At 46.3% G+C, this 27,723-nt stretch overlaps 1 protein-coding gene across 1 annotated transcript in view; it reads right to left on the bottom strand.

The window, feature by feature from the left end:
- Positions 1-27,672, bottom strand: part of LOC138980394 (serine-rich adhesin for platelets-like) — a 46,957-nt gene extending 19,285 nt beyond the window's left edge. Inside the window, exons 1-6 of the mRNA XM_070353257.1 lie at positions 27,577-27,672; positions 20,907-21,026; positions 16,182-19,964; positions 3,905-4,257; positions 3,354-3,514; positions 1,689-1,925 (exon numbers count right to left, since the gene is read on the bottom strand). Of these exons, the coding sequence (XP_070209358.1) occupies positions 1,689-1,925; positions 3,354-3,514; positions 3,905-4,257; positions 16,182-19,964; positions 20,907-21,026; positions 27,577-27,579 (4,657 nt within the window). The 5' untranslated portion in view covers positions 27,580-27,672. The remainder of the gene's footprint in view (positions 1-1,688; positions 1,926-3,353; positions 3,515-3,904; positions 4,258-16,181; positions 19,965-20,906; positions 21,027-27,576) is intronic.
- Between the last annotated feature and the right edge of the window lie 51 nt (positions 27,673-27,723).

Genomic DNA, 27,723 nt, shown 5'->3' with positions numbered 1-27,723 from the left:
CAGCGCAGCCACAGGGGAGCCCAAAAATCAACAACCTGCTCCCTCGAAAGCTGTAAGGTCGAATGATATGAGCCACGTGTTCAGTAGCAGTAGTGACATGGCATGCACGATGGGAGGTAACTCCCCGGGTGTATGGTCATTACCATGGCTACGTTTACACTTTTTGTGGTTGGGGTTGCTTCCCTTAGACGGTTAGCCTTTTCAGAACCTAGCATCTCCGATTGTGTCAATGCTACATGTGATTCGGAGTAGGAATATGTAATTTAATTTACCATTGTAGCTAAATTTAATACCCAGATATTGAAAATCATACACAATATCAAGTTTCCGACCATTGAATGTAAATGTCGGGACTGTTCTTACTTTCCCTCTTGAGAAAATCATTACTTTTGTTTTAGTTACATTCAATTTCAAAAACCAATCTTTACAATATCTGTCCATAATATCTAGAGCGATCTGCAAGGATTCTGGCGATTCAGCAAAAATAACCGTATCGTCAGCATACAACAAAATGAACAACCCATACAGAACGTTAATATCTCTGTATCTGTCTCTTTCACTCTATCTCTCTCTGCCTCTCATCAAACACACACACACACAATTTGACATGAGGATTGAAGGCAGATATGTCATAGAAATGCAGAGATAAATTATCCTATTCCGTTTTTGTGTGTGTCAAAAATCTGAAACAAATCTTTTGCAGAACATTTTCAGGGGTGGGACTCTCTTGTGATGAAAAAAGAGGAAATCCCTTTTTTCTAGGGGGGTTCGGGGGCATGCTCCCCCGTATTTTTTTAAAAATGGTACATTAAAATCTGTACAATCTGGTGCATTCTGAGACTAAAATTCAACTCGTTTGGATTAGGTAAAAAAAAAAGACATTCTCCCCCCCCCCCCCCCCCCCCCCATACAAAAAATAAAAAAATAAAAAATTCACACAACATTGTAATTGTGCATACTTACGTAATGAACCATGTATCCATAATCCAATACTGGCAATAGTATGATTCAATGCATTGAAGCTCAAAATGACTATTAGACTAGTTATCAGGAGTTTTCAGTCAGCACAATTTAACTCTCAAGCCTCCAGTGTTCTGTTCCATCTTCACTTCTCTCCATATCATTCAGTCAACAAGTTAAAGATACTGTGATGAAATGGGACGCGGAAAAATAGAATACTCCAGCGGAATTCGTAAGTTGTGTCCGCGGAAATGTCCCACCCCTGCATTTTGAACACACGTTTGTGCAGTTAATAAATCCGCAAAAGTCACCAGGCCATTGTTTATACACAATTTTAGTAACTGTTTAGTATCAGCAGCAAGCCTGATCTCGCTAGTGGGAGTGGCACTGCAGCTGCGGCAAACACGCAAAATCGGGCGGAGTGGTACATCTTAGCATAGCAGTAGAAGATCTTTGCCAAGAGTCACTTACGAGGTCTCACGATTTCAGCAATGATATGTCAACAACGGGTCAAGATCAGCCAATGTGTTTCAGAAGATCTTGCTTTTTGGGGATTTTATGAATTTTATCACATTTCATCACGTTATTATTTCATCCCTTCCTTTTCCCCCATGTAATACACTCTCTCAATTCACTCACCTGGAGAGAGAGAGAGAGAGATTTTTTGTCGCGTTAGGTATTTACTTGGTTTCGTTTTCCTATAGAATAAAGTTGGTAGTGCAACTCACCTGCAGTGGTGGTGGTGGAGGCGGTGGTGGGCGTGGCAGCCGAGGGATACTGCACGGTGAGCACCAGGGACGCCAGCAGGTTGGTGTGCGGCGTGTTGATGAAGCGCCGCCCGTGACTGGGCGCCAGGTTGCGCTCCCACATGACGATGTGCACCTGACTGGGCGGGATGCACGGCTGGCCCGGCATGAAGCGCGTCAGCACTGACTTCAGGTCATCGCACTCCATCCACGAGTGATCTGTAACATTGCTCACTACATTATTTACTTTGAAACACCGCTCACCAGTTTTGAAAGCATTCAGTCACTAACCTCTCCCTTCTCTTTCAAGGTGATACAGTGGGGAGAGGGGGCTCGCTCAGGTAGAGGTTTCAAGGTGATACAGTGGGGAGAGGGGGCTCGCTCAGGTAGAGGTTTCAAGGTGATACAGTGGGGAGAGGGGGCTCGCTCAGGTAGAGGTTTCAAGGTGATACAGTGGGGAGAGGGGGCTCGCTCAGGTAGAGGTTTCAAGGTGATACAGTGGGGAGAGGGGGCTCGCTCAGGTAGAGGTTTCAAGGTGATACAGTGGGGAGAGGGGGCTCGCTCAGGTAGAGGTTTCAAGGTGATACAGTGGGGAGAGGGGGCTCGCTCAGGTAGAGGTTTCAAGGTGATACAGTGGGGAGAGGGGGCTCGCTCAGGTAGAGGTTTCAAGGTGATACAGTGGGGAGAGGGGGCTCGCTCAGGTAGAGGTTTCAAGGTGATACAGTGGGGAGAGGGGGCTCGCTCAGGTAGAGGTTTCAAGGTGATACAGTGGGGAGAGGGGGCTCGCTCAGGTAGAGGTTTCAAGGTGATACAGTGGGGAGAAAGGGGGCTCGCTCAGGTAGAGGTTTAATCAAACAAAGCGGCCAACGCTCTCAAATTTTTGGCTCACGTAAGTGTAGCCTATGCGATGTTAACTTTTGTCTGTGCGTGCGTGCGTGCGTGCGTATGTATGTATGTATGTCTGCACGGTAGAAAATTTAACATTTGAAGACGTCACAACATTTGAAGACGTCACATTATGACGTAAGAGGGTTAGACGTCACGCGAAGGAATTACTGAAAGTCTCGGTCATTGTTATTTTGCCGAGCGGTCCGAGACTAGTTTTTTCTTCGAAATCGGCCATTCAGATCTAAATCTAGTGTCTCGCTTTCTTGCACAGTGTCACCTATGCCGCTTACTGTGTGTGTGTGTGTGTGTGTGTATGTGTGACGAAGTGATTGAGTTTGTGTTACTGTTTGTCGATTTCTTACGTGAGCCTTGAAGGCTTCGCCTCTTGTTTTAATTTTTTTTATTATATATCACTAAGTAACCTCCATCAGACAACAGGTTGGCTATCAAAATTATTTGCCGTTAAATATTAGTAACTTAATGAGCAACTACAGGTATACAGACACACATACATTGATACAATGACGTGATAGTTGTGAATTTCAAACCTCTTTTAAAGGGATCTTTTTTTATCAGAAGCAAAACAATAATGTCCACAACTACAAGTACAAAGAAACAAACAGAAAAAAGAGAATTCTCACATAAGAAAAAAATAAGCAAAGAAAAAAAAGGTTTTGTCTAACGTAGGCATTTCCACATTACAGAGCCATTCTACACAACCCTAACTCAAATGTTTTATTATGACGTTTGTTTACTCACCAGGGGCATTTCTAATCCAGGAGATGAAATGATCAGGGTTACGTTTGTACTGAACAACAGACGTGACCATGTAATCGCTGCCTCCGAAACTGAAGTCCAGCTCATGGAACCGGTTGTGGGGCATTCCGTTCACGAAATGAAGCAGGAAAAAGTCATGTAAACTGAAAGAAACAAATTCAATTATAGAGACTTCAACTTAATGTCAATGGCTACAACTACTCTTCATTTTTAAAAATGTTTCTTTTTTTCCTTACTCAAAAGCCACCCCCTCTACCAAAACATTCTGTTGATACATCTTCATTTCTAAAGATAGGTTTGATTTTGTTCGTCTCGCAACCATGAAAAATAAACTGGTAATTTAATTCCTTATTCAAACAGCAACAATCAAAAACAACAACTTTTTGTGTTTTTTGTGTTTGTGAAAATGAACACCTTCAGCATACTATTTACTATAAAACAATTTCTTCTTCGTAGTAGAAGCAGAAAGCATCACTGTCTCCCAATCCAATAAATTATAGAAACGTCTCAGCAGAGCACTGAATTCCACTCACCCCTCAAAAATCATGCGCATCCTCTGGCTGGGGGCCTGGCAGTGAAAGCAGGGCCGCACAAAGCACGGTTCCTCCATGCCAAAATCGTCTGGCACAGACGGCAGACTGGGCATGATCTTCTGATGCTTGTCATCTTGAGTGTAGCCACAGGCCGTGCAGGCAAACACCAGACGATAGTTCATTGTGAACATGCGCTTCATCTCAGGGTTTTCACGCACAAGGAGAGGCATGGCGAAGACGGGACTATCGTGCTTGCCCTTCTCGCAACGCAGACGAGGCTGTACCGTCTTCCAGATGTTCTCACGAGCCGTGTACAGGACGCCCACTGCTTGGCCGATCTCAGCGATGTTGTTCTGAAACCAACACACAAACCTTATGGACGCATCAGTCAATTTATCTGTAATTTCGGCAATGTTGGCTAACAAAACCACCATGCAAATTTCATTGTTAAATTAAAGCAATGAAACACCTTCTTGTACAGAGCTGAGCTCTACAGATAGAAGTATTCATGAAACAACTGTAGGGATGTTATGGGTTGTAGTAAAGTAACTTTTCCTTGCAAACATTGAGTCAAGCTACACGTGACACCTCGATCTGTGCACAGAGGGACGCGATCACATCAGTCGTTGACATGATTTAACATGCACAGATCCTTGCTGCGTGCAGACACACTGTTTGCTAGTAATTGGCCTACAATGTCACGTGTAGCTTGACTGAATCTTTCCATAAACAAGAAGAGAAAACGCTCGATCGAGTCACTTTCGCAGTTCTGAATATTATATGAGGCATCAGAGGGACAGGAAGAAATTGCTATTCACAACACAATGAGTCACGTTCACATAAAATTTGAGCCCGGTCACTTTTATAGTTTCCGAGAAAAGCCCAACGTTAAGTTGTGTGTTGCCGAACAGAAAAGGCTAGTTATCTCCCTTGTTTTTCTGATAACGTTCGTAAAAGGCTACAGATGTAAATACTTTGATGTAAAGAATAATCCTACAAAGTTTCAATCACATCCGATGAACTTTGTCAAAGATATAAAATGTCTAATTTTTTCTTTGACGCTGACCTGTGACCTTGAAAAAGGTCAAAGGTCAACGAAACCATCGTTAAAGTGTAGAGGTCATTGGAGGTCACGACTAAACAAAATATGAGCCCGATCGCTTTAATAGTTTCCGAGAAAAGTCCAACGTTAAGGTGGTGTCTACGGACAGCCGGCCGGCCGGCCGGACAGACTAACACTGACCGATTACATAGTCACTTTTTCTCAAGTGACTCAAAAAGCAATTCTTCCACAACCCATAACAAGAGGCGATGCCTTCAAGGCTCACGTAAGAAATCAACAAACAGTAACACAAACTCAATCACTCCGTCACACATACACACACACAGTCGGCATAGGTGACACGGTGCAAGAGTGCGAGACACTTGATCTAGATCTGTCTGTCTGTAGCCTACTTACTTACACGACTGCCTGAGATGGCCAGATCGAGACTGCGCTTTCGACAGCGCTGCGCTTCCTCGCGCAGACACTGGAAACACGCTGTGCAGATTAACCTGTGGGAAATCTCCTTTGGTATCTTCTTTATCTATTTTTCTGGAGCTACGAAACCGAACAATGTAAAATCGTCTTCTCCGAATCGGCGAACTGCAGCTCGGTGATAACTGTATCTATACCACAATCCTTCACGCGATCTGACCTAACCTTGACCCCTGACCTGGTCTACATATCACACACGACACAAACCAGTCACCTGCAGGCATGGGAATTGAAAATTGTAAAAAAAGGCTGACAATTTTTAACTGAAGACGCGAAGCGTCAAGTTGACGGGCGAAGCGCCCAGCCTTACTGGGGGCCCCCCCGGAAATTTTTTTCTTCAAAAAACCCAGATGGTGCAAATTCAGTGTCATCTGAGCTCCAAGTTTGTCATTAAATTCTGTTTTTAGAATCAAGAGTTTTTAGTACCAATTTTTGATTTTTTGAAGAAGAAAAAAATATATACATGTATGTATGTATTATATGGTTGAAATTTTTTTAAAAATTGATCTGTTGACAGTTGAGACAAACAGGAAAATGTAACTTGTAACACAATCTGGTTTACTTTCAAACATAAAAGTTACAAAGGCTCAACAATAAGAATTGCCTACTTAAATTACTTTCCCATGATCTCTTACAATGAGTTTAAAAAAAAGTATAAAAAAAGAAGAAGAAATAAGGCTCAATGCATAGATTTTTCTTCGATTTGTGGGCTAACGGTTTGGGTACCAGCCCAGCTCCAACCCTTGCTTAAATTTGGTAAATATAGTTCGAAGATTACGAATACGATCAGCACAGTGACATTCGAATGGAGAACAAGAAGGGCAAAGCCCATACGACTCACATGCTTTACACATTTTTCCTACCAAAATACATGTGACCCAAGGTCAAGGTCATCCAAGGTCATGCAACACAAAGTTGTTAATTCAAGACATAGGAAGTACAATGGTGCTTATTGGCTCTTTCTACCATGAGATATGGTCACTTTTAGTGGTTCACTACCTTATTTTGGTCACATTTCATAAGGGTCAAAGTGACCTTGACCTTGATCATATGTGACCAAATGTGTCTCATGATGAAAGCATAACATGTGCCCCACATAATTTTTAAGTTTGAAACAGTTATCTTCCATAGTTCAGGGTCAAGGTCACTTCAAAATATGTATACAATCCAACTTTGAAGAGCTCCTGTGACCTTGACCTTGAAGCAAGGTAAACCAAACTGGTATCAAAAGATGGGGCTTACTTTGCCCTATATATCATATATAGGTGAGGTATTGAATCTCAAAAACTTCAGAGAAAATGGGAAAAATGTGAAAAATAGCTGTTTTTTAGGCAACATTTATGGCCCCTGCGACCTTGACCTTGAAGCAAGGTCAAGATGCTATGTATGCTTTTTGGGGCCTTGTCATCATACACCATCTTGCCAAATTTGGTACTGATAGACTGAATAGTGTCCAAGAAATATCCAACGTTAAAGTTTTCCGGACGGACGGACGTCCGGACGTCCGGACGTCCGGACGGACGGACGGACGGACGACTCGGGTGAGTACATAGACTCACTTTTGCTTCGCATGTGAGTCAAAAACTGAAACAGATGCGCAAAGTTCAGATCTAGAGCGGTGTTCTTCGCTTGACTTGAGCCAAAATCGAATCTGTACTTCTTCTGCAGTATAAAATCGAAGGAAAATCAAACAATTCAGGAGCACTGTGCCTTACTTGAGCAGAAAAAAACCCCACCTGGCAAACGTTGATTGTCCTTCAGAGAAGAGCACGTTTCAACGTGCTTCTTCCTGCGGAGATGGTCAGTAACAGTTTAATTGAGTTAGTAGGTGTTGCAGACGATGCACCATGCTGAACCACGGACATCAATTTTTCTAAATCGGGTGCCGACGCGCTGTTCGTCTCTATTCACTTCCACAACAGCCGACACCCACTCCCATTTCCATTTGTTCGCGCATCCAGTGTCATCGAGTCTTTGACCATGTTATACAACACGCGCGATCGACATTTTCACTGGTACACTGCATTCAATGCTGTCGCGTGCCCGCGAATCCTATAGCGTGTCCGCGAATCAACAGCGAGCTGTTTCACTCAAAGTTCAAGTAACTGAGGCGGGCGGTAGCAGAAAATGGAAAATTTCCTAAATAAATTATCATTTAATTAATATACTTACCCGAATCACATTAGCATTGAGTCACCTGAGATGCTTATCACTGAAAAACGCTTACCCGGCTAAAGAATTTAAAGGGAAGCAACCCCATCACCAAAACGAAAGTGAAAGTAGCTTTGGTAATGGGCCAGTACACCGGGAGTTACCTCCCATACGGGTGTATGCCACGTCACTTCCTCTAGGAACACGTGCCTATTATCATACGGCTTTAAAAAATCTTAAAACCATAAGCGGGGCAGGTGGGAGGGAATACAGTATGTGATTCGGGTAAGTATATTAATTAAATGATAATTTATTTAGGAAATTTTCCATTTAATATCATATTCTTACTCCGAATCACATTAGCAGATAACATCAACAAGGCGGTGGGCTAGAAATGAATCAAAACTCACCATCAAGTTCTGGACAGGAACTGGCCTGCTGCTATGAGCGCTGGAAGGCCTCTGGAGCCATCCTGTCGAAGAGCTGTGACGTCCCGAAGATAAAAGTTTATGAAAACATCTTCGGAACGCCAATACGCAGTTGTCAGCACCTCCTCTAGACGTCTGGAGCGCAGAACTGCCAGAGAGGATGCCCACGCCCTCGTTTCATGGGCTCGGGCCGAGTCAAGTGGCAAGGAGGGCATAACCCCCCCCCTCTTTGTGCGACTCCACTCATAAGCCTGCTTGATGAGCGAGGACACCCACCGGGCCAACGTTACCTTCGACAAATCTTTCTCGCGCCTAGTAAGGAGAGAGATAAACAACAACTTCTGAGAACTAGACCGAATCGGCTGAGTCCGGGCTAAGTACAGACGAAGTGCCCTCACAGGGCAATTGACCGAATCGGGGTCATCCGGGGCCAACGCGCTGGTCAGAGCCTTAACTCTAACCAGCGGAGAGGCCTGCCCCGGAGACTGATTCTTGGCCAGGAAATCAGGCCGGAAACGCAAAGATGCGGAACCGTCCGGCTCAAAGGAGATATCTCCAGGCTGACCCGACAGAGCGTGGACCTCGCTACCCCGTCGGGCCGTAGCCAACAAAAGGAGAAACAGCGCTTTGCGAGTGACATTGAACAGACTGGCCTCGCTTAAAGGCTCAAAATCCGCAGAACGAAGGAATTCCAGGATTAAAAACAAGTCCCACTTGGGAGCGGGCAAACGAGCTTTAGCTTCCTTAAGAGCAGCCCCTTTAATGACTGCAGCTATAACGCCCCCGACTCGAACAGAACGACCAATCTGCTTAAGAGTCGCCGAGATAGCGGAGCGCCGGACCCTCAACGAGGAGACTGAGGCGCCCTGCGAAGACATGAAAGAGAGGTGGTTAGCGACCTGAATAGAGCGCGGAGCCACCGAACTCACCCCTCTAGCTGAACACCAGGCAGTCCATGCCTTCCAGTGGGAAGCATAAACTGAAGAGGTGGACGCTCTATGCGAGCGAGCCACCAAGTCCAGAGTCAAAGACGACGCCCCAGAGCGCTTCAACGAATCCCGAACAACTTCCACACGTGAAGCTTCAGAAGACTGGGCTCCTCGTGTGGAATGCCTGTTCGGGGCTGCACTAGTTCCCCTCGCACGAGTGCGAGAGGAATGGGGGGCCCTTGGGCGAGCCGAAGAAGATCTGGAAACCAGACCTGCGACGGCCACAGAGGAGCGACCAGAAGAAGAAGGGCCGGCTCCTCCATCTCCGCTTTCCGGATTACTCGGCTGAGTAACGGAAAGGGAGGAAAGGCGTACGCCTCCAGACCCGTCCAGGGAAAGTCCAGAGCGTTCACTCGCCATGCCTGAGGGTCCGGGAATGGCGAGACGAACACCGGAAGCCTCTTTGAGTACCTTGTGGCAAAAAGGTCCACCAGAGGCTTTTGGACCTGGGCCCAAAGGCGAAGCAGTGCCCCGTGAGTGATCGTCCACTCCGACTGAAGCACCGTACCGGAACGACTGAGCGCATCCGCCAAAGTGTTCAGCCTCCCTGGAAGGTACCTGGCCGAGATCGTGATATGATGCTGAAAGCACCACACCAGGATCTCGCAAGCCCTCTCCGAGAGAGACGGGGACCGCGAGCCTCCCTGCTTGTTGATGTACGCCGCCACTGTCATGTTGTCTGTAAACAGACGAACATGTTTGGCGTACAGGGAGGGCAGAAACTTGGCCAGAGCTAGAGCAACTGCCTCTAGCTCCAGCAAGTTGATGTGCCACAAGGACTGCTCCGTCGTCCACAGACCGGAAGTAGTCTGAAGATCTGTATGTGCCCCCCAACCCTCCCTGGACGCATCTGTAAAGAGGTCCAGGTCGGGGAGGGGCACGACGATCGGAACACCTCTGCAGACCCACTCCGTGTCCAACCACGGAAGGGTCGCAGACTGGAACCATCCCTGCAAAGGGATGAGGGCGTCCCAGTCCACCAGAGGAGAGTCCACAAACGGCTTCAGCGCGAACTGAAGCGGACGTTTGTGGACCCGGCCCAGTGAAACCAGAAGAGCCATAGACTCCATCTGCCCCAAGATGGAGGCGAGCGAGCGGATGGAAGCCATCAGGAGAGGTAAAGTGGAGCGAATCTGGGCTTGGAGCTTGTCCACCCTTCTCTGAGAAGGCTGGACAGTCCAAGCGACCGTGTCGAAAGACATCCCCAGATAAGTGAATGTCTGTGACGGGGTCAGCTCCGACTTTACCCGGTTGATCGAGAATCCCAACGAGTTGGATTCTCGAAGAACCGTCAGGGTATCCTGCGAACAGCCGCTCTGGGACTGGTTCATGATGAGCCAGTCGTCCAGATAAGCCCGCAGACGGATACCCTGGGACCTCACCAGTGCACAGACCTGTCTCACCACCATGGTGAAAATCCATGGTGCGAGAGACAGCCCGAAAGGGAGTGCGCGAAACTGGTAGATCTGATCTCCCCACCGGAAACGAAGCCATTTCCGGTCGGCCGGATGCATAAGAATATGAAAGTATGCGTCCGTGAGATCGATCGAGGTCACCCAGTCTCCTGGGCGGAGAGAGTCTCGGACAGAGGCTGGCGTCTCCATCTTGAATTTTATCTCCCTCAAGAAAGTATTGAGGAGAGATAAATCCAACACGGGACGCCATCCTCCTGATGCTTTGGGAACAGCGAACAGACGCCCGTAAAATCCCAGGGAGCTGTGGACCCGAACTCTCTCCACCGCGCCCTTCTGCTCCAGGGAGGCAATTTCCGACTGCAAGACGGAACGTGCTTCCTGCGAGAAGGGGGGCTTGAACCGCGGAGGCACTCGGGTAAGAGGCGCCTTTTCCTCCCGCCAGAGTAGGCGGAAGCCCGATCTCACCACTCCCACAATCCATTGGCTGTCTACTACCGACATCCAACGAGAAAGTGCCCGGGAGGGGCCTCCCGCCATCACCAAGGTGGAGGGCGGGAGGGAGGTGAGATCGGGAGCGCTTCATTGGGGGTGTGGCTTACTTCCAGAGCCGCCACGCCCCCTCCCCGATGCCGTCCTCTTCTTCCCACCACGAGCGGCCGGCGGAGCCTGCCGCTTCTGAGCTGGCTTGGGGTTAGACGATGTCTGAGCCTGCTTCTGTTTAGAAGGCTGAGACTGTTTCACCCCCTTCAGAGTGTAGTCAAGGAACTGACTGTCCTTGTTTGACTGAATCTCCTTCTGTCTGGCATCCAGTGCCAGCGGACAGAAGAGAGACTCCTCTGAGACCGGGGAGACTCTCAAGGTCTCCCTAGTAGCCAGTTCCGTGAATTGGGACTGCGAGAGGAAGAGATCCCTCCTGCAGAGTACCGCTTGGGTGTACTGCAGGGAGGAAAGACGCAATTGTTCCTCATTGACCTTGGCCAATGCGGCCAAAAGCGCAGAGACATCGTCCGCATTCTGTTCTTCACTGAGAGTGAAAGGAACTAGCGAATCGGTCAATGCCCGAGACAGAGCCCGAACGAGAGTCTCCGCAATGGAGGACAGTTCGATCTGCCGACGTCCAACCTCCTCAGCAGAGAGGAGGGAAGCCTCGGAAACCGGCAAAACCGAATCACGCTTGATCGGTTTAGTCAGAAGAGGCAGCAATTCCCGGGAAACCGGAAGGGTAGCCCTAGGGAGTGCAAAAGACGCCAGCCAATTCTGGCTCTGATTGGGCATGCCAAGCTTCCTATTGACCGTAGGCACGAAGGAAGAGGCTTGGGCAGCTGAAGCCACCCACTGCTGCGCTGATTCCGGAACTGGACCAAAAGGAAGCAGTAACGGAACAGGCACTGGCCGAATACCACTCCCCGCATGTGCTGGACGAACCAGTGAATGCGAAAGTTGGTAAGCCACTGACGGAGACTCGGCGAACCGGAAGGAAGAAACATCCTCCTGTGCCGGCCGGAAGTCCGCCATGGCAGAAGGAACGAATGATGCGGAAGAGTCCGCAGCCACCACCCCTTCAGGAAAATAACGAGACGTTACTTCCGCCGCGACGTCAAGAACAGACTTGAGCTTCGACGGAAACACGCCCCGCGACTCCTCGCTGACCACTGATGGAGCATCAGAATAGTCACACGTGGAACCATGACCGAAGTCACCAGTTCCGGAAGCAGAAGCATGCCCTGGCAAACCGGAAACCGGAAAAGCCTGAGCACTAACGTCATCCTGCCGCCCAAAATCCTGTGAAGGTAAAGGGTAAGCAGGACGACCATCCGCAAAAACCGGAGCTGGATGAGCTGACGTCACTCCCCCGACTGAGTGGAGTGATGCCTGCTCAAGCCTAGGCGCTTGAAAGCCGGAAGGCGCACGCTGTAATCCACTATCTGGTATCCGGAAGGAACCACCAGAAGAGGAAGAAGCGTTTCCGGCCGAAACCGGAAGTGTAGTCAACGGAACCGCAAAATGCGGAAGTGAAGACTGCACTGGTTGACTTCGCGATCCGGAAGGACCGGAAGTCAGTGAATACTCCATCCTGCCGCGACCGCCGTAGCGTGCCGGAGCGGACGGATCATCACTTCCGGCAAGTGCCGGAAATGCGGCAGTCGAAACCGACTGCCGCCGCTGTTCGAACAAGTCCGGGGCCTCGTAGGTTATCGCCGGAAATGAAAGATCAGCAAGGTATCGGTCGTGACCCGATGCGAAAGAGCTGTCCCCCGAAGGAGAACGTCCAGGCGCCTCACGAGGGCTATCGGACCAGCTCTGCTTACCAACCGACGCTGAAGAGGGAGGACGCTGCTCCAAGCCGGAAGTGGAGGACAAAGACACGGAAGCCAATGCCCGGACGTCACTGCCAGATGCCGGAAACGCCGAACTGCTGGCGACGGAACGCTGAAATTCTGCCTGCACCAAGCTGCGGATTTCTGGAACCAGTGACTTTAACAGAGAGGAAACCAACGCACCTTGTCCAGGTGCTAACAAAGAAGACGAAGTCTCCGATGTAGAGACAGGTGCAGAAGTAACAGTAGCGCTAGGCGCCGCAAAAGAAGCAGAAGTAGTAACAGCGCTAGGCGCCGAAATTGGTACAGCCAACAAAGTGTTACGCTCTTGGTCTGTAACAAGTAAAGTTGCTTTGGAAGAGGAAGACTTAGCCTTAATTTTCCCCTTGGGGTCCGACTTGCCACGGCGCTTGTCTGAATCAGACATGTTGACAACAACACGTGGCAACGCGAAAAAATTTACTGAAACATAAGTCTAAACGACTGGAAAATTCAGTAAACACACGCACTAATGCGTTAACAAAATACTATAGCTAAACTTGCCCCACAAGCAGAGGCACGGAGAGCTACAAACAAAGTCACACGAGCTAGAAAACTAACTCACACAACAAAATGGCGACACGCAAGACACTGACACAAACGTCAACAACACGTGGCAAAGCCAAAAAGATTTACTGAAACGTAAGTCAAAACGACTGAAAAGACAGTAAACACACACGCTTACGCGTCAACAAAATACTAAAGCTACACTTGCCCAAACAGAAAGAGGGCACGCAGAGCTACTAGCAAAGTCACACGAGTTAGCTAACTAACTCACACAACAAAATGGCGAAACACGCAAGTCACTGACACACAAGTCCGTAAAAAACGGACAACGTACAGTAACAAAACAGTGCAAACAACCAACAACAAACGGGAACGAGCTCACCAAACTGTAGGCAAGGCGAGCAGACAAGCTGGGTAACGTGGCCGGCGGGTGTCACTCAAACACACAAGGTCAGCCACAGAGCGTCAAAAAGTGAACCGTCCTCTCCGAGGTGAAAAAGACGTATGATAATAGGCACGTGTTCCTAGAGGAAGTGACGTGGCATACACCCGTATGGGAGGTAACTCCCGGTGTACTGGCCCATTACCAAAGCTACTTTCACTTTCGTTTTGGTGATGGGGTTGCTTCCCTTTAAATTCTTTAGCCGGGTAAGCGTTTTTCAGTGATAAGCATCTCAGGTGACTCAATGCTAATGTGATTCGGAGTAAGAATATGATATTAAATGAAGAAATGAATTGAATTTTCCTCTCTTTTGTACATTCTTAACAACTTTCAGAAGTTTCTCCTCACTGCCGTAAGGCAAAAAAAAAGAAAAAAAAGTGTGGTTATGGTAACATAGCCAAAACAAATAGGGTAGGAAGGTAGGCAATCACTTTTTTTAAAAACTTTTTTTTCGAATCACTAATGTGTACAAATTAATCCTACTCGACAGGGAAATAAGTGTGCGACTCGAGCGCTTTCGCTTTCATTGCGTTTTCTGCACTCGTTTTTACATTTAGTCAAGTTTTGACTAAATGTTTTAACATAGAGGGGGAATCGAAACGAGGGTCGTGGTGTATGTGTGTGTGTGTGTGTGTCTGTCTGTGTGTGCGTGTGTGTGTGTAGAGCGATTCAGACCAAACTACTGGACCGATCTTTATGAAATTTGACATGAGAGTTCCTAGGTATGATATCCCCGAACGTTTTTTTAATTTTTTTGATAAATGTCTTTGATGACGTCATATCCGGCTTTTCGTGAAAGTTGAGGCAGCACTGTCACGCTCTCATTTTTCAACCAAATCGGTTGAAATTTTGGTCAAGTAGTCTTCGACGAAGCCCGGACTTCGGTATTGCATTTCAGCTTGGTGGCTCAAAAATTAATTAATGACTTTGGTCATTAAAAATCAGAAAATTGTAAAAAAAAATAAAAATTTATAAAACGATCCAAATTTACGTTCATCTTATTCTCCATCATTTGCTGATTCCAAAAACATATAAATATGTTATATTTGGATTAAAATCAAGCTCTGAAAATTAAATATATAAAAATTATTATCAAAATTAAATTTTCGAAATCAATTTAAAAACACTTTCATCTTATTCCTTGTCGGTTCCTGATTCCAAAAACATATAGATATATGCAGACCTGTTTACCCCCATAAGTGTTTTGGAGTAATGCTCAGCCCCAAAAATAGTAATCCTGGCACAAAAATAGTAATCATCCAGCATTCGTCGCCAATTACAACGCACATGACAACTGTGTCTGCGAAACGCAATCATGCACATATATCCATCATTCACAAACAAAACACTGTCAGTTTTTGTAGTCATCATAATTTCAAAGAAGATCACATCAAAAGCACATGCATCACTGATTCTTTTTCTTTTGCTCGTAGTAGGCCTTTTTCAGTGTGTCAAGCGCTTCTCTACTGTACTTGCGCTTGCCGAATGAGTGAGGGCGAGACTTCACCACTAGAATAAGGCTCTCCAGCGTCTCATCAGACAGACATGATCTCTGGTCAGTCCTGTGCTTTTTCACCCCATTTTGCCATTGAAAAAAACAATGCCAAACATGTGAATTGATTAAAAAAAAAAAAAAATTTACTTTTTTTTTTTTACATTTTTTTTATAATGAAAATCGTAGTCTTGACACGGATAGCGGAATGGCGTATTTTTTGCAAAAAATCGTAATAAATTACGCCAAAATCGTAAGGGTAAAAAGGTCTGTATATGTTTGGATTAAAAACACGCTCAGAAAGTTAAAACAAAGAGAGGTACAGAAAAGCCTGCAATCCTTCTTCGCGCAACTACTACCCCGCTCTTCTTGTCAATTTCACTGTCTTTGCCGTGAGCGGTGGACTGACGATGCTACGAGTATACGGTCTTGCTGCGTTGCATTGCGTTCAGTTTCATTCTGTGAGTTCGACAGCTAATTGACTAAATGTTGTATTTTCACCTTACGCGACTTGTTTTTTTTTTGTTTTTTTTAGACAAATGTAATAAAAAGTTATAGGGTCAGCCCCTAAAAATAGGGTAGGTCGGGTTACCGTAACCACACCTATTTTTTTTAGGCCTAATGCACAATTGCGGCAGTCCCGTGGTGGAAGGAAAGGTTTTTTTCTTGACCGATTGTTTTACAAAATGACTTGATTGATTCATGGCCAAGTCAGTCAATCGACCTCTAGTGGACAAGACCTAAGCCAATCCCTGATCGTTACCTCTTGAACAGAATTCCGTGATTCACAGCCAGTGCTTTTTTTTTTACCACGCATAAAATAAGAATTGTTATGTATTCCATGAGACAGTCACATAAACAATTAAATGATGCCTTTCAGATCAAAACTTGAACAGGAGCTACAAGAAATTACTCTTCCTACGGTCAAGACAGAAGCTCTAATCACAAGTCCATCCTACCTTGTTGACGATGTTGACAGCAGGTACAGTGCTGGACTGATGCAGGGGGTTGTCAGCACGGGCCTGCGCCTCTTGCTGCGCAGCACGGTTGAGCAGCGCCTGCAGCACAGCCTGGGCCTGGCGGTAAGCCTTGATGAGCGTGCAGAGAATGGTTCCCTCCAGCTCCTGCAGTCGCTGCTGGGACATGAGGGCCGTCAGTGTGGGGGAGTGGACCAGGGGGCACAGCAGCACGTCCAGCCAGCACAGGGCATCCACATTCTGCCACTGGACGTACAGGTTCACCACCTGCTGACCCGTCGCCCTCGTCTCCGCGTCCTGTAAGATTCGTGTCACTGGGGCGTCCGGCGTTGCAAGCTGCTGCTGGGTCTGACTCTGTGAGGTGCTGCTGGCCTGGGTTGTGGCAACTTGCTGAGGCAGTAGAGACCCGACAGCCTGCCCTGTCGTAGTCTGCTGAGGCAGGAGGGTAGCTGCTGTTGCTTGCTTCAAGAGGGACGAAGCCTGCAGCACCGAGGAAGCTGTTGTCTGCTGTGGCTGGGGCATCAGGGTGGTGGCAGGCAGCTGCTGCAAGAGGGTGGCTGTCTGGCTGGGCTGGTGTTGTTGCAGGAGAGAAGTGGTCAGCTGCTGTTGCTGCGAGGTCTGCTGAGGCTGAGTGACTGACGCCTGCAGGCGCTGCAGCAGAGCAGTGAGAGTGGTACCGGTCAGAACCTGGCCGCCAGACACCTGCTGCAGCTGAGACACCACGCTGGCTGGGAGCGTGTAGGTTGTCTGGGAAGGGGTGGTCACCACTGACACCTGACTCGTCACCACAGGGGTCGTCCCCCCTACCGTAAGCTGCTTGATTCCGCACTCCATCTCCTCCGATTCCTTGGCGGGCACTCTGCGTGTTTCGATTTGTGCTACCGGTACGAACTCTTCATTTTCAGAATCGCTGCCAGCCTCTGCCTCTTGTGATGCCATGTCACCCCCATCCGTGCCAGCCTCCTCTGACTGGTTGACGCCAGCAATTTCACTAGCAGCGGCAAGCATGTCAGCCGGCCCTGAAGCTGTGTCAACCTCCATGGAAGATTCCCCCACCACTTCTTCTGAGGTTTCCACCTGTTGCTCTTCACCGAGTTCCTGCTCGCTAGCCATCTGAAACTCTTCTGAGGTCACAACCTGCTGTTCGTAATGGGTCGTCTCCCCCCCAACAGTTTCCTCCGAGATTTCTGTGCCAGCTTGGTCTGAACCAACAACATACTGTTCCACTTCGTCATGTTGTGCTGGTACGCCCTCAGAGGTTGCATACTCCATAGGCTGGTAGGTCTCTACCGACTCTTCCTGGACGTCTTCTGACTGAGTGACATGATAATCTGAGTGTGATTCTGTGCTTGGTTCTTCTACCACTTGTTCCAAATCAACGTCCCCACCAGTGTGCACTTGATAGTCTTGCTGACTGTATTCACCAGGCTGTTCCACCTCCTCTTCCTGGGCTTCCTCAGTGTGGACAACTTGGTATTGCTGTGGCTGCCCTTGCTCAGCAGACTCAAGGTACTGGTACCCTGACTCAATCTCTTGGCCTGTGTGTGTCACTTCATATTCCTCTGGTTGCAAACCTTCATCAGGTTGAATGGAGGGGTAGCTCTCGGCTTCAGTGTGCTCCAGAGGGTGTTCAGTCTGGTAGCCTTCAAGAGGCTCATGTTCCTCTGATTGAATGTACTGGTATGTTTGCTCCTGCTCTGTCCCGACTTCGGTCTGCTCCATCTGGTAAGTCATCTGTTCTTGCTGGCCAGACTCTCCCACTTGCTGATAGTCACTTGTTTCAACACCTTCACCTGACTGTGCTACGTTACTTGTGTGAACATCTTCACCTGATTGTGCCATGTCCTCCACACTCTCCTCAGCCTGCACGTTCCCAGTGTTATCAGGATAGGCTGCCTCGCTTGCCTCGGAGGGCACAGCAGAGGTTGAATCCACTTCAGAGCTGCTGACTTCTTGAGCCATCACTGTTTCACTGTCAACCCCAGAAACACTCTCCCCTCCAGCTTCAGCCATTTGGTCAGCAGCACCTTCTTGCCGCTGGTCAACAGACTGAGAAACGTCGGCATAATGCTGTGTGTCGGCATACTGCTCTACAGCACTGTCCACAAACTGCTCTACGCTGGTGCTGACAGTAAAGCTTTCCTCCGACTGGCCTGCACCATCCCCACCGCTGGTCTCCATCACTTCTTCGCTGTAATGCGCCGAGCTTTCCACGAACTGGTCGGTATTCACAGTGAAGTGGTCCTCACTGGTCTGAGGAGCAGCCTCAGCGGCATAGTGGGGCATGCTGGACAACACTTGCGCTGCTAGCTGTGAGGAGGGGTCAATGGCGCCCTCTCCTGTGCTGAACGCTGAAAAAGATTCTGCAGGTTCCTCAACAGCTGCGGTGGATTCATCGTACTCCAGTGCGGGGGCGTGTTGAGACACCGAGTCCTCAACCTTGTCCTCTGGTTCATACGCTGCTTCACCGTACTGAAAACCTTGCTCCTCTTCCACTGTGTAACTTGCCTCAGAATGCACATTTTCGGCGGCCGGGGTAAGGCCTGATTCCACAGTGGTAGTCACAGTGTCAGCGTCACTGTAACTTTGTTGAATGCCCTGTTGGTGGTGCTCACTGTCTTCCCAAGAAGGTGCACCACCATCGTCCGCCGGAGCCTCACAGGTTGTCTCTGAACCATCAAAGCCAGTACTGGACTCCACAGTGAACTGTCCACCGTCTGCAGCAGGCATTGAGGCTTCCTCACCACCTGACACCTGGTCGCTCGACTCTACAGGATACTCCTCAGTGTGTGCTGCTTCTGTCTCCTCAGGCTGAGTTGGTGCGCTGGATTCTACTTGGTAATCCTCAACTGCATTGAAGGCCACAGTGGATTGTGCAGGAAGACTCTCGGAGCTTGTACAAGGATCAACAGCTTGTTGGGCTGAAGAGTAATCTCCACCAGACTCCTCCGCTCCAGCGTAAGTAAATGCATCCCCATCCGCACCAGCTTCTGGCTCCATACCTCCCGAGACAGCCATGGGTGCAGCGTCTCCACTCTCAGTGGGGGCGGAGCTGGGTTCAGTGCCGTCGAAACCAGCGGTGGAGGAGGAAACGGCCTGGTCCACATTCGGCATCTCAACCACCTTCTCCACCACCTCCCCCTGACGCTGGACGACCACCTCCATCCCTTGCTCGCCGGAACCGTTGGCCATGGCATCGCCCGAGCCTGGCTCCCCAGGCTGACCACGGGCGGGACCTCCTCCCAGGCAGTCACCCTTGTCCAGGGGAATGTCAAGGGTGTCCTGACTGTCCATGTCGATCAAGTCTTCCAAGGCGTTGCTGAACTGGCTGGGCTCGGGTTCAGGGTGGCTGCTGGGCGCGCACACAAAGTCTACATCCTCGATGCCAGCCAGAAGCGCGCTCAGGTCGTCCTCTTCACTGGCTAGGAACTCTTGGGTGTCCTGGCGTTCGTACTGCCTGAAACCGTTAGTGTTACTGCACGGTCTGTGCGGCACAGCAAAGGTCAATCCGTTCCGCTTCAGCAGGTCAGGATCAGTGTTGCGCCGGCTGTGACGTAGGAGAAAGCTATCGGACGCCGCGTGGCTGACAGGGGAACAAGATCGAGAACAACCAGGCTCCGTCCCGTGTCCACTGGAGCCTGAAGAATGACTGAGAGCCGGGGAGGATGGGAGGCTGCGATAGGCCACGGGGAGTCGGTGGCGCAGTCGCTTTACCGAACTGAAGTCTCTGGTCACAATGCGGCTGGTGCTCAGAGAAAAAGTACACTGCAAGCAGACAACACATAAAAATGATAACCAGAAAGACAGACCCCCATTAGTGGACAGAGAACAGAATAGCTATGATCTATAACATTCTGACAACATCAGAGGCTACTACAAATGAACACTGAACGCAGTGAGTCTCAGAAACAGTGCAGATTTGTTAATAGGAAGGTTTCCGCCAGTTATCTCTTTGAGGTTTTGGGTGCTTACAGAGTACCATGCCCCTTGCGGGGGCATCAAACATCAAGGTCACAAGCAGGGTCAAGGGGAAGGTCGGCTGGGTGGACAGGAGACTACAATAGGAAGGTTTCCCCCAGTTATCTCTCTTTGAGGTCTTGGGTGCTTAGAGAGTACCGTGCCCCTTGCGGGGGCATCAAACATCGAGGTCACAAGCAGGGTCAAGGGGAAGGTCGGCTGGGCAGACAGGAGACTATTGTTCAACAACTTCTAACAGTACTACTACCACCCAAACCTTTGCCACAGAGTCTTACACAAAACATTTACAATTACAGTCCTGTTTTCTAACAGAGTAGTTCTGAAATGAACCTATATGTTCCAAAACCAAGCCAGACAGAACCCCACATGCCAGACAGAACCCCAAAGGCAAGAAAGTCATTTCAACGTTTTGTGTTCTCTTAGGTGCCATGAGACGGGTTCTGCAAAACCCTAATTTACTACCATTGTCTATATTTAAAGCACTTGCACAGTTACAGTTTGACGACTTCTGCATAACTATAACATCTACAGAGGACCCCCCCCCCCCCCCCCTTTTCAGGACCCCCCAAATTAGGACTGCCTCCCCTTTTCAACACCCCCTTTTCTCAGACATTCTTATCATAGCCTCGGTAAATTTACACCCATTTTAAGATTCCCCCTATTTTCTCAGATTTTTGGCGATCGTATAAGTGTTGTTCCAGTGCATAGCAAATGTTCAGTGCAGCTTACCCCAGGGTCTTCACACATCAAAACAGCCTCATTGATGTGGATTTGGTACAGACGCAGTTTGGATTCTCGGCCAGCTTCACCACATTTACGGCACAGCTTTTTCCGAGCACCGTCAGGAACCTGCAAAGTAAAGACTATCTTTAGCTACCTCACCTTGTTAATGTCAAAGTTATCCAGTACATATACCTACCTCTGTATATCGATACTTACTTGCCATGAACTTGAGTTTGGTAAATTGTACTGATCATTAAGTTTAACTCATCATCATACCTTCCACAATGTAATGGTAAAATTACATCCATCACTGGTGATTTCAAAAGTCTCTACCATTCAGTCAAATATTGAACAGATAATATTTATTCATCATACTCGGTGGTCAATTTTTGCAAATTAAACCTTCAAAATCTGATTGCTCTGTCTCACCTCAATTACAATTTTTAATTATGTCAAGAAGAGAATGCCAAACGTCAAGTTGCCATATTCCCGAAATTGAACCAAACATTATCCTTCTAGCTGTATGTATGGAGCTTTCTCCATTGAACCTCTCAACCACTCGCTGATTAGAAAACGGAGAAAGACTAGACCTAAGCTTACGAACTAAATTAATCTATGCTTTCGTATGAATTCATCTCATTCACTCTAAACACAACAACACAAACAACAAGGAGGCCATTTTTTAAAGAAAAAATTCAACCAAAGTTACAAGTACAACAACAACAAAACAGATAACACAACAACAACAGAAAAGGATACTTTTTTGGCTCACGAAGTGTAGCCTATGCGATCGTAACTTTGTCTGTCTGTGCGTTTGTGCGTGCGTGCGTGTGTGTATGTCTGTGGTAGAAACTTTAACATTTCCGAGTCTATGTGTGAGTGGTTATCCAAGACTATGGATAAAGCTCGCATAAGATTACGTCACGGTCAAAAGTGTTTGACGTCAATTAATGCATCATGACGGCATGCCTCCCTGTAGTCTTTCTCTCTCGCGTGGTGTGTGTGGTCTCGGTCATTGTTATTTTGAGCGGGCCGAGACTATTTGGCAGTCGTGTCCCTGTAAGTAGGCAGACAGACAGATCTAGATTCTCTCTTTCTTGCACAGTGTCACCTAAGCTTACTGTGTGTGTGGGTGTGTATGTGTGACGGAGTGATTGAGTTTGTGTTACTGTTTGTCTATTTCTTACGTGAGCCTTGAAGGCTTCGCCTCTTGTTTATAACTTAGATTACTCTTCCGAATGCATGGCCTAGTATTATCCCATACTTTAAATAAGACAAAGGGAAAGGAAGAAATTAAATTTAATAATTAACAAGAAGAGCAAACGCTCGATCGAGTCACTTTCGCAGTTCTGAATATTATATGAGGCATCAGATGGACAGGAAGAAATTGCTATTCACAACACAATGAGTCACGTTCACATAAAATTTGAGCCCGGTCACTTTTATAGTTTCCGAGAAAAGCCCAACGTTAAGTTGTGTGTTGCCGAACAGAAAAGGCTAGTTATCTCCCTTGTTTTTCTGATAACGTTCGTAAAAGGCTACAGATGTAAATACTTTGATGTAAAGAATAATCCTACAAAGTTTCAATCACATCCGATGAACTTTGTCAAAGATATAAAATGTCTAATTTTTCCTTTGACGCTGACCTGTGACCTTGAAAAAGGTCAAAGGTCAACGAAACCATCATTAAAGTGTAGAGGTCATTGGAGGTCACGACTAAACAAAATATGAGCCCGATCGCTTTGATAGTTTCCGAGAAAAGTCCAACGTTAAGGTGGTGTCTACGGCCGGCCGGCCGGACAGACTAACACTGACCGATTACATAGAGTCACTTTTTCTCAAGTGACTCAAAAAATCGGGGACTGAAAGGAAGCTTGAAGTTGAACTAAGTTGAAGTTTTAGATAATGTTCCATGAGACACGAAAACGAAACTGATCATTTTTAAAATATACAGGAATTGTTCTAGATTCTAACTTCTAAGTCGAACTGTCAGACTAGCCTCATGTGTCCTTGTAATGTTAACTAGCTTTCAAACTAGAAAAAAAAGCAGGGATGAAACTACCGCTGTCATCAGCCAGCCATCTTCAGTTAAGACTAAGAGAAGCCCCATTTTGATATGCAAAAAAATGTGTCACATCCCAAAGCATTTCAGCAATGCAGCATTAGCCCTATACATGTACTCTGCATGACTCATTCACTGTACTGCAACCAGTCACAAATAATGTGATTTCATATCTCAATTTAGTTTTATGGAGTGATTTATTTTAAACTTCAGCTCTGAGTACATGTATCTTTAAAGCTTTATGAGACCGTCATCAATTTAGCATTTTGGTTGCTCATTTCTGTACTTCTCAGTTCGGTTTGGTAAACACCAAATGCTATCCAAAAATGTGCAAGTGCAGAAAAAGGCAGAGGGAGTGGGGATGGACATTAGCTTGAGTACTTGTCAAGCAAGTTTTCTTTTAAATGTCTTTGTCACTCACGTCAAACACTTAAAACATGTTCAATCGCGTCCGTATTTCTAAGGAGATAAAACCCCAATGATTCTGAAAAGTGGACTGCAGGCTGCATCCGCAGTAAAACTTTAAAAGAAAGAAAAGACCAAGACATGACAAACACAGAGAGACATGCACACACTCACATCATCTAAAACCAAAGACGGGCGCTGTGGCGTGGTGGTAAGACGTCGGCCTCCTAATCGGAAGGTCGAGGGTTCGAATCCCGGCCGCGGCCGCCTGGTGGGTTAAGTGTGGAGATTTTTCCGATCTCCCAGGTCAACTTATGTGCAGACCTGCTAGTGGCTTATCCCCCTTCGTGTGTACACGCAAGCACAAGACCAAGTGCGCACGTAAAAGATCCTGTAATCCATGTCAGAGTTCGGTGGGTTATAGAAACACGAAAATACCCAGCATGCTTCCTCCGAAAGCGGCGTATGGCTGCCTAAATGGCGGGGTAAAAACGGTCATACACGTAAAATTCCACTCGTGCAAAAACACGAGTGTACGTGGGAGTTTCAGCCCACGAACGAAGAAGAAGATCTAAAACCAAATGCTGAAGCCCTATCACATCGACCGGTTCATTTGCATTCTGGGAATCTTTCATAAAATCAAAGACCCCATGACCTTGATGTTTGTTCAATCCACATAAATGTAAGAACCGATCTTTAAGTTTTAGCCAGGCAACAGAAACTTGGAATGAAGCGGATTAACACTAACAGATAAACAATGAACAAAAAATCTCTCAACAAGATCGAAAACACGGAAGAGCTGCATAGAATTTGCAACCAGTAATAATTTGCCTTAGGCTTTTTCAGCTTCTGCTTGCTCTTTAAGGTGCTTTCCTCAGACGGAATGCTTCTGATTGGTTGCCTCAGCCTACAGCCACCATTACCATCACCACCGGAACCATCAAGGCTGTTTGAGGCACTTCTAACATAGGGCAGAAAGCCCTTGTTCTGCAATCAAACAAACCAACACACACAAGACGTGAGTAAGATTAGTGTAGTAAAAAAACCTAATGGTTTGCTCGTGATCAGAAAAGCTATGGGGACTCAACAACAACAATTTCAATCTTATTTATTTAGCCTAAATAAATAAATTAGGCTTAACAACTCAAGTTTCATAAAATCTACAACAAATAAGGGATTCTGAATGGAAACTGTTTCAAGTCAGGTAAGAAGTTTTGCTTTCGTTCTAAAAGTTAAAAACAAATTAAATTAAAATTAAGACCTTAACTCTTAGCGTCCTGTACCGCATGAAACCGCACCTCTATGTCAGTCCTGTACCGCACGAAACCGCAACTCGCTGATGCCATTTTTAGAAATGACCTCAAAGGAAGTTGGAGCTCTTCTGTGCGAGAGAGAAGGTTTAGTCCACTTCCGGAAACGTTCTAGTTGCGTCGTCTGTTCCCGCTGACTGCAGTTTTCTTTGTTTGGGGTTGTTTTAGCGCAATTTTTCTCGGATTTTTTTCTGCACACCTTGTGGCCGCCATGGCAGATGATGCGTCCGACAGTGGATCAGAATTTGGCGATTTAATCGATCAGTTAATCGCAGAAAGAGCGCAGGGACTTGGTGTTGACAACCAGAGTGATATTTCAGTGTCTACAGTGCACACTGCCGATCTCAGTGATTTTGATTCGGAGGTAGAGATCGATAGTTCTGAGTCCGACGCAGAAGTTGACTCTGATGCAGAATGGGTGGACATTATTGAGGACTTCGAAAAAGAACCTTTTGAAAGTGAATTTGGACCAACTATGCCTTTGGGATTAGATGCCAAACCAGTGGAGTATTTTCTTCAACTTTTCCCGGAGACACTCTTCCTGTTGTGGAAATTGCATTCTGACTGACATTAGTTTTGAAGTGAAAACTGTGAATAGAAGAAAACGTGACTTATTGGTACCTGTGATTTCGTTCATCAATAATGCATTATAAAGTCATCCAAAGGTCAGTGGTGTGCATGTTTACTTCTTGGCATGATGTCTGTACACTTTAAACACCACAACATAAGAAAGTTGTCCATGAAAATGTTTTATTAACACACACACATATAATAACACCTGCAATTGCTAATTAAGTTTAATTTTTTACAGGTAAAAGGGTAAATAAAACTAAAGTAACATACTAGGCATGTAGAACAACCTAAGTGCTAACCTCCCCTAAAATATAAAGCAAATCTATCAACAAATACAAAAGTTACACACATTTTGCCGAGTAACCCTATTTATGGCTCATTTTCACAAATCCTTACAGGATATGAGCATTACTCTATAGAGAACAGTACAGGATGCTAAGAGTTAAGAGTTGAGCAACCAAGATAGTATACCAAAGTCTTCAAGGTAGTGCTGTGTCAGTAGTAGTAGAAGTGTTTCCTTTAAACAACAACAAAATTGAGAAAAAAATATGAAAAAGAAAATGTAACTATGCAGATGACTGCTCAGGAGGTTAAATTAAAGTAAACATCAATGTTCAGTCCAAAGCTGAACTTGAGTTTGACAATACAAAAGGAGCATTATTCTGGTAATAAACTAAAGAAGTCAATCTCTGAAACTGTGCCGTGCCTTGTACTTCGGTTTTTCGAAGAACGAGCCAACACTGTCTTCAGACTGGGGCTGAGCGACAGAATTGTCTGGCGTCACAACACTGCTTGTGCTTCCATCACCCAAACCACCAACACTTGATGTATCGCGCATAATCTGAGACAAGCCTTCACTCTGGAATCAGACAACCCAACATATTTTATTGATCCTTTGTTTCGTGAAAGTTTGTGGCAAGATAAATTGCTCTGGAAGAGTAAACAACTGAACACAGCCTTTGGCTTCAGCGGACAAGTGTCAATGCCCATCGATGAAAACGACTCAATTACAGGATTTAAACAAGTTCAACCCGCATCAAACATAACAACATATGCAAAGGACAGTGCTCTAACTTCTAGATTATAAAATCTTCTCACAAATATTCATACTGACAGTGCCAAGAAGGAAATTCGGGGACCTTTATTTTCTTAGGCATACGTCCTTTTTTTTAATTATAATTATAGTCTCCTTCATATAGTCTTACATTATATAATAATCTCAAGGAATGAATGAATTCCAACCAGACACACACAATCTGAACTCTCAGTACTCAGACTAACAACATGCCGATAAGCCGGTTGTGACAAAATATTCTCAAGTTGCCAAGCTGTTCCATCAATCTCCCATATGCAACCTAAAATTGACTTAGAATCTTCAAACTCCAAGTCAGGCAGCAGCAGTCATAAAATAGGTATATTGTCTACCCTGGCAGCAACCAAATATCAACTGCAAATCAGAAGTTGACCACAATGTCCTCATTATAATGTGCCATAAATTTCGCCTTCTAGTTCTACAATGTATACTGCGATTATTGAGTGTCCCACGGAGGTCTGTTATCTGAGACTAACGGTGACAGCAACGTGCTGCTTTTTTTCCCTCCGCGGTGTACGCATGAATTCAGAATTGTGACCTCAAACGACAGACTTTGTAATAGAGTGGGGACAAATACTTACTCCTAGTACTCTAGCTCATCTCACTGCATGCGTCTGGCCAGAATTCATCCATGGATGCAATTTTGTCTGATTTGTGTAATTGTAATGTAGTGTGACAACAACTGAACAAAGTTATTAATCAATTTAATGATTTAATCAATGCCATGTCTAAATTCTAATAACTTATTTGATCAAGGACAATGAAGTCTTCATACCCTGAAACTCGTTTTCATCATATTTCGAATTGGTCTTTAAACCAATTTTACCCCGCATAGCGATCTGTTAAGTGTTATCAAGTCCTGCATCTGTATCAAAAATAGAGCAAGGGACAGCTCTTCCAGTTCCACATCCACTGTGAAAAATCGAAGTCCCGTTTCATCCCGCTTGCGACAAGAAGATAGGTCCTTAGCTTCACAAATATCAACACTGTATAATAATATTGAGAAGCTCATCTACATTGCATACACTAAGAATCTTTACACCAAGGGCGAATCTGTAAAATCAACCACTGCCCTCATTTCTAACTGTTTACAATCAATGACCGGCAACGCGCAAATCCAGCCAAGAAATTTTTCTTAGTAAAAATCACGATTGGTTCTCAATGCATAAATAATACGCTTGCCGCTTCGATAAATCTAATTATTCTAGCATCTAATAAAAGTATGGAACCAACCATAATACGTCGATTCGATTGAAAACAACGTCAAATGTCGCCTTTGTTGCATCGTCGAACCCACGCAGGGAACCGCCATATTGATAGCTCAGCATAAAAAAAGAGCATTGTGGGTAATGAATTTATCAGGACAGTATTTTTTCGAAA

Source organism: Littorina saxatilis, linkage group LG11 (assembly GCF_037325665.1).
Source record: "Littorina saxatilis isolate snail1 linkage group LG11, US_GU_Lsax_2.0, whole genome shotgun sequence".
Taxonomy (NCBI): Eukaryota; Metazoa; Mollusca; class Gastropoda; order Littorinimorpha; family Littorinidae; genus Littorina; species Littorina saxatilis.
This window is presented reverse-complemented; position numbering and strand designations above follow the sequence as displayed.